Source organism: Jaculus jaculus, chromosome 8 (genome assembly GCF_020740685.1).
Source record: "Jaculus jaculus isolate mJacJac1 chromosome 8, mJacJac1.mat.Y.cur, whole genome shotgun sequence".
Taxonomy (NCBI): Eukaryota; Metazoa; Chordata; class Mammalia; order Rodentia; family Dipodidae; genus Jaculus; species Jaculus jaculus.
In genome coordinates this window covers 126052826-126062535 of record NC_059109.1, presented here as the reverse complement: position 1 = coordinate 126062535, position 9710 = coordinate 126052826, and the positions used below count along the sequence as shown (strand labels likewise).

The 9710-nt window shown below is 54.9% G+C and overlaps 1 protein-coding gene across 1 annotated transcript; it reads right to left on the bottom strand.

Moving 5' to 3' along the window:
* Positions 1–696: 696 nt before the first annotated feature.
* Positions 697–9114, bottom strand: Mmp9 (matrix metallopeptidase 9). Its single transcript, XM_004663895.2, has 13 exons — positions 8935–9114; positions 8234–8466; positions 7748–7896; positions 7149–7277; positions 6890–7063; positions 6516–6689; positions 5455–5631; positions 5175–5330; positions 3949–4234; positions 3688–3827; positions 3302–3452; positions 3096–3199; positions 697–1004 (listed from the first exon to the last, which is right to left on the bottom strand). Exons 1-13 carry the CDS (start codon positions 9073–9075, stop codon positions 886–888), a joined length of 2133 nt encoding a protein of 710 aa, XP_004663952.2. The 5' UTR covers positions 9076–9114; the 3' UTR covers positions 697–885.
* Between the last annotated feature and the right edge of the window lie 596 nt (positions 9115–9710).

The following is a 9710-nucleotide window of genomic DNA, read 5'->3' as shown; positions in this document are numbered from 1 at the left end:
CCGTGAGTTCAAGGCCACCCTGAGACTACAGAGTTAATTCCAGGTCAGCCTGGACCAGAGTGAGACCCTACCTCAAAAAAAAAAAAGAATAAAAGATCATATGCCTTGTACTCTCCAAGCACGATGCCACTGCCACCAGCCACAGAATAACCCCCATCACTGAGTTGGACTCTCCCAGGTAGAACCTGGAGTCTGTTTCAAAGGAAATCCCCAGGGCATTGTTTTGGGACCTCTGAGAGATCCTTTAGGGCAGTACCATAGTCCAATTCATCACTATGTGTTCCATGCACAGGTCAAAGCCTGGCTTCCTTACGGAGCTAAATAAATGTTGGAAGGAAAAAACATGTTTGATGAATGAATACCTGGTCATTTCCTCAGCCATAAAAGAAATAATCAGCCAGTCATGGTGGCACTCACCTTTAATCCCAGCACTCAGAGGCTGAGGTAGGAATATCACTAAGAGTTTGAGGCCAGCCTGGGCTAGGGTAAGACCGTATCGCAAAAACAAACAAACAAAAGCCGAGCATGATGGCACACTCCTATAATCCCAGCACTCGAGAGGCAGAGGTAGGAGGATGGCCATGAGTTTGAGCCACCCTGAGACTAGATAGTGAATTCCAGGTCAGCCTGGGCTAGAGTGGGACCCTACCTCGAAAAAGAAGAAAAGAAAAAGTGGGAAAAAAACATTACTCATAATAATCAGAGAATCTAAGTTTATTAAAAACAGTCCAAGGTAAAAGAAAGGTGTGAAGAGAAGGCCCCGCCCACCTCCACTCCTCCCATCCTCTGGAAGGGACCACCAGTTTGTATCCAGCAAACCGGTTCCTTCCCCATGAGGATGGTCTCTGGGGAGCTGCACTGCACTGCTAGGCCAGAATGGGAGGCCTATTCCTCAGAGCACTTCAGGATGTCGTAGGTCACGTAGCCCACTTGGTCCACCTGGTTCACCTCATTCCAAAAAGTCACACGCCAGAAGAAGCGGTCCTGGCAGAAGTAGGCTTTATCTGTGGGAAGTGGAAGCAGGAGAAGGGTGATTCCTGAGCTTCAGCCCACATAGATATAGAATTCATACCTCCCCCTCCACCCCTCCTGGCCTTTCTAAGTCTTTCCATGACACCTCCAAACTCCCCTACCTGCTTGTAAGAAGCTGGCGGACACAGCTCGAAGAGCTGGCCCAGAGGGCTGGGAAAATGGCTTAGTGGTTAAGGCATTTGCCTGAGAAGCCTAAGGACCCGGGTTTGATTCACCAGGACCCATGTAAACCAGGTACGCAAGGAGGCGTATGCATCTGGAGTTCGTTTGCAGTGGCTAGAGGCCCTGGAGTGCCCATTCTCTCTATATATCTGCCTCTTCCTCTCTCTCTCTCTCTCTCTTTCTCAAATAAATGAATAAAAAATATTTTTTTAATTATTTTAAGAGCCAGGTGTGGTGGCACTCGGGAGGCAGAGATAAGAGGATCTCTGTGAGTTCAGGCCACCTTGAGACTAAATAATGAATTCCAGGTCAGCCTGGACTAGAATGAATGAAACCCTACCTCTAAAATATATATATATGGAGAGAGAGAGAGAGAGAGAGAGAGCACGAGAGAGCTGGCACAGAATCTGGCACATAGTAGGTATTCCACAGACATGTTGTAAATGAGTCAGCAGATAATGGATGACCTATTCTGATGCTCAGGACAATTCATTCAACATTCACTGGACAAGCCCAGTCTTTCCTTAACCCAACAAATGCTTACTGAACACCCACTATGTGCCAAGCACTGTGAGAGACAGGAGGGACACGACAGAGGAAAAAAAAAAAAATGCAAGCATGCTCTCAAATGTTTTGGTGCTCACGTTCCAGTGGGGCAAGAAAGACAGCAAGCAAGCCTCGAAATAAATGAGATTTGTTGCCGGGCGTGGTGGCGCACGCCTTTAATCCCAGCACTCAGGAGGCAGAGGTAGGAGGATCGCTGTGAGTTTGAGGTCAGCCTGGGCTACAGCGAGACCCTACCTTGAAAAACCTAAAAATAAATTTTAAAAGATAATAATAACAAGCGAGATTGGTTTTGACAATGTGGCAAACTGTGGAAGAAGTAAAAAAAACATGTGATTAACTATTGAGGGTGCTGAAGTAGTGACCTTAGCACGGAGACCTGAAGGATGAGACAGCAGCAGCTTGGTGATAATTTAGGGGGAAAGCCTTCCAGATAGAGGGAGCACCTGGCGCAAAGGCCCTAAGCTAGGAGTGACCTTGATCTGTCCAAAAAGCAGCCAGCGTAGGTGGAGCAGAGTGACGGCCAGGAGTATATGGAGAGATCCGCGCGCAGAGGGAAGGGGGGGTCGGATCGTGTTAGTTTCTTTCCCCTTGAATAGATCTGGTGTCTCCCTTGGGACAGCTGTTCTCCCCACCCTTGGGGAATATGCTAAAGGTTACTTAAACCTTTACGGCTCAGACTGGGGAGTGGGGACTTACAAAGGAGATGGTAAAACTGATAGTTTTTTTTTTTTTTTTTCAAACTGGCTACAGGACTAATGGAATGCGAACAGCGAAAAAGACAAGGCTGGACAGATGGCTCAGTGGTTAAAGGCATTTGCTTATAAAACCTGCTGGCATGGGGTTCAATTCTCCAGTCGCCGTGTAAAGCCAGATGCACAAAGTGGTGCATGTGTCTGGAGTTCATTTGCAATGGCAAGAGGCCCTGACATGTCCAGTCTCATATTCTAGCTTGTCATCTCCATTTTACATATGAGGAAACTAAGGTCCCAAGAGGATCAGTGACTTGTTCAAAGACACACAGCTTAAACTGTCCCATCTCACACCATAGTCTCTGTGGAGGTCCAGTGGCCAGCGCAGCATAGGCACTTGCTAACTACTGTCTAGTAGAGGAGCGACCCTCCTTGCTGGAGCAGAAGGGAAATGTGTCTCAGTTCTTAGCTGTATCCCGAAGGACCTGGGGACGCCTCTCTACCCGGATCTTAGCTTTGCTCACTCTCCAAGGGCTGTTTCTCTCTTTTGCTGAGCATCTTGGCCAATCGCTAAGGCCGGGGGGTGCCTAGAGAGGGAGGGACCTCCTGCAAAGACCCTCCCCAACTCGCATCTGCAGTCCTCACCTCGGTACTGGAAGATGTCGTGTGTGTTCCAGGGCACCCCGGGGAACCCTCTATCCACGGGAGTGACGCTCTGGGAATCCACGGTCTGCGTCTTCAGGTCGAACCTGCAGGAAGGAGGTAGCCAGCCGGCAGACAGGTGCTGAGTCCCGGGACCGGCGGGTGCGTGGCGCCCGGGCTCCCCCTGCCGGCGGCCGCGGGACTCTCACCTCCAGAAGCGCTCCCTGCTGAAAAGCAGCGCCTTCCCCCCTCCGCGCGGGAGGACCCCGGTGACGTGGGACACATCCGAGCCCAGGCCCAGTTTGTCCAGACGCCTTGGGCCCAGCACCGACGCGCCCGTGTACACCCACACTTGGCGCCCTGCAAAGGAGACGGGGCCACGTTGGTTTGTAGGGGGCACAGTCTCCTCGTGTCACAGGAGGGGGGAGCCAGCGAGGCCTATGTCCCGTGTCATCCGCAGTTCCTGTTACCCCGAGGACTGGAACCCCTGAGTACGACTGTGCAACCGAAATTCAACCCCACCATTTAGGAGGGGGATGCCCTTTTCCAATGGCGGCGGGTATGCTAGCCCGGTGGGGTGGGAGAGGACACTGACCAGAAAAGAAGAAAATCTTCTTGGACACGGGGTCTTCAAAAGCAGAGTCCAGCTTAGCGGGCAGAGCAGGCCACTTGCTGGCGATCGGAAAGGGGCCCTGCAGCTGGCGCCCTCTGCGCTCAGAGAGCCTCCAGTACCGCCTGAGAAGGGGAAAGGAAAAACAGGGCATTGACCCTTGGACTGGGGGAGGCCAAGTGGGTGGGAGGGGAAGGGGTCCCTCCTCCAAACCCCCTCCTTGATCTACACATCTGCTCTGCTCACCCGTCCTTGAAGAAATGCAGAGAGTTCTGGATTTCCGCGATGGCATCGAAGATGTTCACCTTGCAGGGATCCTCTGTTGGATCCAAAGACACTGTAGGGGCCTGAGAAGGGCCAGCAGTGGGGGGACCGGTAGGACCCGCTGAGGGGGCACCTGTAGGGCCAACTGTGGGGCGCTCTGAGGGGTAGGCGGTGGGAGGTGCTGTGGGGCAGACTGTAGCTGGAGCGGTGGGCTGTGGTTTAGGTGTGGTGGTGGCTGGAGGCCTGGGGTCAGGCTTAGGGCCAGGACCTGAAGAGAGACACGAGATGAGACAGCCCTTCTACTCAGCATTTCTCTATGCCCCCGAGCCCAGCAGTGACCCCTGAACTGAATACTCTCTTAGACACCACAGCGTGCATTCCTCTCCTCACAGCAGGCCACTCCCTATACATCAAGCCATGTTTATCTGGGCTGTGTCAGGCTCTGGGATGGGCCCTGAATATAAAAAGTCCCCTCTCCCTCTTCTAGGCCACTGGGGGAAAATGTCTTTTGAGTGGTCACCACGCCAGTCAGTTCTGATCGTTTTGTGAACTCATAAGATTGGCTCATTTGATCTTCAAAGGATGACTTTGAATTAGACCCACATTTTTCTTTAAGACTATCTCATTATGTAGGCTACATTGCACAGGCTTGCCTCAAACTCAAGGCAATCCTCTTGCTTTAATCTCCTGAGTGCTTGGATTACAGACTTGCACCAGCACATCCAGACAGTATCCTCATTAAAAAAAGAAGGAGGAGGAGAAGTCAGGCATGGTGGCACACGCCTTTAATCCCAGCACTGGGGAGGGGAGGCAGAGGTAGGAGGATCGCTGTGAGTTTGAGCCAGGCCAGCCTGGGCTAGTGAGACATTACCTTAAAATTTTTTTTTTCAAACGAGGAAATTAAAGAGTGAACTGACATACCCAAAGTCACCTATGAAGAGGCTGCCAGGGTCTCATGCATGCTAAGCAATACACAAATACCCTGTCACTGAGCTACACAGCCCCCAGCCCTGGGCTGGCTTTGGAAGCCACATCTATCCTTCTCCGGAGTGCCAGCTCCAAGCACACTCAGGGCAGTATCTCAGTCCAGTATACTCAGCCCAGATCCCAGAGGTCCCAGCTCTTCCCCTCCCCACTTGCTGGTACTATAGTTGAACCACATCCTTTCCATCTTCACTGCTCCTCCATCTCTGTCTCCATAGCCTCACCGTAGAGATGCTGGATGCCTTTCACGTCGTCCTCATGCAGAGGGGAGCCTTCCAGGTAGCGGTACATGGGGTACATGAGCGCCTCCGGAACTGAGGAGTGATCTAAGCCCAGTGCGTGGCCGAATTCGTGTGCCGCCACCAAGAACAGACTGTATCCTGCAAGGAAGGAGGCGCCTGAGTTGTGACACTGGCCCTGCCACTCCACCACGATCACTGTGGAGGTGCGGGGTCGGGGGAGGGGACAAGGCCTCCATCCCGAGACCCTCAGAGTCCTGCCCACCTTGGTCGGGGCAGAAGCCCCACTTCTTGTCACTGTCAAAGTTGGAGGTGGTGGCGCACCAGAGGCGCCCATCGCTGCGGCCCTCGCTGGTACAGGATGAGTACTCCTTGCCCAGGAAGACGAAAGGGAAGACGCACAGCTCGCCTGCAGAGTTGCCTCCTATCACGGTGGAGTCGGCTGCAGAGACCCGGAGAGACAAAGGTGAGCCAAGTAGGTGGTCTAATGTTGGTGCTAGCGGGGCGTGCCAGGCTGAAAGTTCATGCCGGAGAATTTTGATGGTCTGTTTGTAAAGCCTAGGGGGCGCTGTGGAGCACTATTGAGGTCAGGAACCACTAGGGGAGAGGCAAAAGATGAGATCCCAGGCTAAACCAAAAGGCCTCAGGTCCATTGTGGAAGAGGTGACGGAAAGAACGTAAGAGCCAGAGAAAAGGTAGAACTGCTTACAGTGAAATCTTCCAGGCACAAAATGACCTTGGTTACCCATGACTTCGCAGTGCCTGGCACTACGTCCAGAAGATCTTCATATTAAGATAATGGCATCAAAATAAATGAGGGACTTATTGAGAGGGGGAGGGGATATGATGGGGAGTGGGGACGGAATTATCATGGTTTATTGCCTACAATTATGGAAGCTGGCAATAAAAAGTTTTAAAAGGGGGCTGAAGTGATGGCTTAGCGGTTAAGGGGGCTTGCCTGCTAAGCCTAAGGATCCAGGTTGGATTCCCCAGTGCCCACGTAAGCCAGATTCACAAGGTGCCACGAGCTTCTGGAATTCATTTGCAATAGCTAGAGGCCCTGATGTACCCATGCTCTCTCTATCTGCCCCTCTCTCTCTCTCTCTCTCTCTCTCTCTCTCTCTCTCTCTCTCTGTCTCCCAAATAAATAAATAAAAACATTTTAAAAAATAAAAATTCAAAAGGCCGAGCCTTGGTAGGGTGGCTGACCAATTGGGAGTAATGGTGGGCAGCTGAGGATTATGGAGACAAAATAATGATGGATGGAAGAGCCTTTTGGGGTACCAACACTGGAGGGGCTGAACCGGGCAGGTGGAGCAGAGGCACCTCGGGTAGGGCAGAAGCCGTAGAGCTTGTCTTGGTCATAGTTGGCTGTGGTGGCACACCAGCGGTAGCCATCCGAGCGGCCTTCGGTGGTGCAAGATGAATAGGAGCGCCCCTCGAACATGAATGGAAACACGCAGGGTTTGCCGTCTCCGGTTCCGTGCTGGGTATAGAGTCCTGGGGAGACGCTCATCGTCACCCCCACGTCTGCCTGTACGCCCTGGCTCCCACCCCTCCCTCCTCCCATTTCACAGATGAGGTCACAGCCCTCCTCCTACCTCTGCCCACCCCCCCGCCCCAGCACTGTGATTAAAGGCTGGAACCTAGAGTTCGGGGCCCCAGGGGTGGTGGCGCGCGCACCCCTCCCGCGAACTCACTCTCGCTGGGGCAGAAGCCGAACTGACGGTCGGTGTCGTAGTCGGCCGTGGTGCTGCACCAAGGCACGTCATCGCTGCGGCCATCCGTGGTGCAGGCCACGTAGGAGCGGCCCTCGAAGGTGAAGGGGAAATGGCAAGGGGCGCCGTCCGCGTTTCCAAAGTAGGTGGGTACCACTGTGGGAGGAAGGGCGCTGGAGTCAGGGCGGCGGGGGACGGGTCTAAGAGACCCCGGTCTTAGGAAGGGGGCGAGGGACCTCACCAACGCCCTTGCCCAATGACCACAGCTCCTCGTCGTCGAAGTGGGCATCTCCTTGAATGCCAGGCCCTGGAGGAAATGCGTGTGCCAGGAGCCCGTCCTTCCCGTCGAAAGGGTACCCGTCTCCGTGCTCTGAAGAAACAGGTGGAGAGGAAGGCAGTTTTGATTTTTGTTTGTTTGTTTCTTTTGTCTTTCGAGGTAGGGTCTCGCTGTATCCCAGGCTGGCCTGGAATTCACTCTGTAGTCTCAGGCTAGCCTCGAACGCACAGCGGTCCTCCTACCTCTGCCTCCCGGAGTGCTGGGATTAAAGGCGTGCGCCACCACGCCCAGTAGTACTGGAGTTTGGAATGCAGGCTGGATTCCACCCACCCACCGCCAGCCTTACCCCAGCTCAGCGCTCCGATCCCGGCGCCCTGGCACTGCCCCCCTGTCCCGCACAGGAGGGAGTGGCATTTGGCCGAGCTGCAGCCAAGGCTCCCCCCAACAACCCCCCCCCCCCGGGGTAGGCAATAAATAAATAAACAGGCTGGTACACTGTCCCCTCTGCACTCTCCGTGCCCTCCCTCCCGTGTCCCGCCTCAGGCCCAGGAGTTCGCTCTCACCCGCGACCCCGAACTGGATGACGATGTCCGCGTCGCGGCTGTGCACGCGGGTGAAGGTGAGCGGCGTCACCGCGCTCCACGCCGCGAAGGCGCGCGCAAAGGCGTCGTCGATCACGTCTCTTGGCAAGTCCTCCGAGTAGTTCTGGATCCTATGGGTGAATAACAGCGGGAGGAAAGGAATCAGACGGGGGAGGCTGGGGTAGGTCAGCGGTAGAGACCTCCCCCCACCCAAAGCCTCAGTCTTCAATCTACCCAGCGCTCCCTGGTCGTCCATCCAGGCGTCCATGGACATGAATTGACAGGCCCGCCTCCCCGCAAAGGGTTAAAAGGCTGGAGTGATCCGGTGAAAGCCCGGATTCCTCCTGGATAAATTCGGGGCACTCCCCCCAGGCGCACACACACACACACACACACACACACACACACACACACACCCTGGCCTGGCAGCCCCTACCCCAACCACGTCCTCTGAGCCCAGCTTCTCACCAGTATGTGATATTGTGGTGATGCCATTTGAGGTCACCCTCGAAGGTTTGGAACTTGCCCAGGTCGGGGACACCGCAGCGTGGGGTGCGAATGGCCTCTAGGGTTTTGCTGTCCAGCTCACCCGTCTGGGGCAGGGACAGCTGCTTCTGAAGGAGCAGCAAGGCAGGACGCAGTGACAGTTTCTCTCCTTGCATCTCCGCAGCCCTCGTGTAACCATAGCGATACAGGTATTCCTGTGGAAGGAGGGGCAGACACCTGTGTCATGGCCTGGTGACTTTGCCCTCCAGAGCAGGAGGAACATGGCACCTGATGTTTGGGTCTAATCAATAAGGCAGTGACCACCAGTGCGTCTTTCACAACCAGTAACCCCCATTCTACGGAGACCTCAGCTCCTTGCCACTGGGGGTGAACTGAAGCAGGCCTATCCCACCCCCTCCACTGGGGTTTAACTCTTCACTGCCAACCCGTGCCCACTCCAGAGTCCTCCAAAGCTTCCCCACCCCATTGCCCTATAACCCCCCTCCCGTTGCCCATCCCTAGCCTGCACAGCCCCGAGCGACCAGAGGACCCATAGTGCCAACCCCTGGACACATCTGTTTCCCCAGACAAGCCAGCATTGCTGAGGCTTGAAGCCCTCTGAGGGATACTGAGCTCATCTCTGGTCAGTCCCTCCCCAGCTCTCGGCGGGGACATTTGTCTACCTGTGCCAGCTCTATGTTGGTGAGATTGGAGGTCCTCAGGTCTCTGGGGAAGGTCACAAAAGTCGGCTGGCGCTGGTGAGGGGCAGCTGAGCAGCAGCCCAGGGCCAGGAGTGCCAGGACTAGGGGCTGCCAGGGGCTCATGGTGGAGGGTGGCAGTGTCTGGCTGTGCAGTTGCCCTTTTCAGGGGCTTTAAAGAGGCAGGACAACTGAATCAGTGACCCCGCCCCTCCTCTGCAGGCTGGTGCTGACTCAGGGTGTGTGTGTGTGTGTAAGGGCTTACACCACCTCCATTCACTCCTGCCCACAGTCCCCACTGCCTAGTCAGACAGGACCCCAGACCCACAGGAAACCACAGCATTCAGGGGAGGGGTTGAGTTTTGCAAACTGCAGAGTTTGTGGGAAAAGGAGGGAGGGCACCCAGGCGGAGGACTCTCCACCCTCCCCACCCTGCCCCCTGGCCCTCAATCTGAAGGTCCCAAGTGGTCATCCCAGGAGAGGTCTGGAAGTTTCCCTGAGGTTCTGCCCCTCATCCTTCTGGGACACCCCCTCCCTGGCCAGAGCACCCCACACTCCAGGCTCTGTCTTCTCCTCTCCCCCTGAAGTGCCTTTGACTCAGCTTCCTCTGCCGCTCCTCCATCTGGGAGCCAAGGGAGTGGACTCTGTGAGGCAGGAGTGGGGGAATTCCACTGGGTAGCCCCCTGCACCGGCAGGCTGACTCCTCAGGGTGCTCAAGGGGAACCTCTGCGGCATGTGTGAACGTGTGACCGGCAGAAGCT

Excerpts from the sequence above, each read along its gene's own strand:
- Mmp9 (XM_004663895.2), bottom strand. The coding sequence starts at position 9,075 with ATGAGCCCCTGGCAGCCCCTAGTCCTGGCACTCCTGGCCCTGGGCTGC. Across the intron at positions 7,897-8,233 it reads CACCACAATATCACATACTG|GATCCAGAACTACTCGGAGG; the intron begins GTGAGAAGCTGG and ends ATTCACCCATAG. Across the intron at positions 4,235-5,174 it reads AGGCATCCAGCATCTCTACG|GTCCTGGCCCTAAGCCTGAC; the intron begins GTGAGGCTATGG and ends GTCTCTCTTCAG.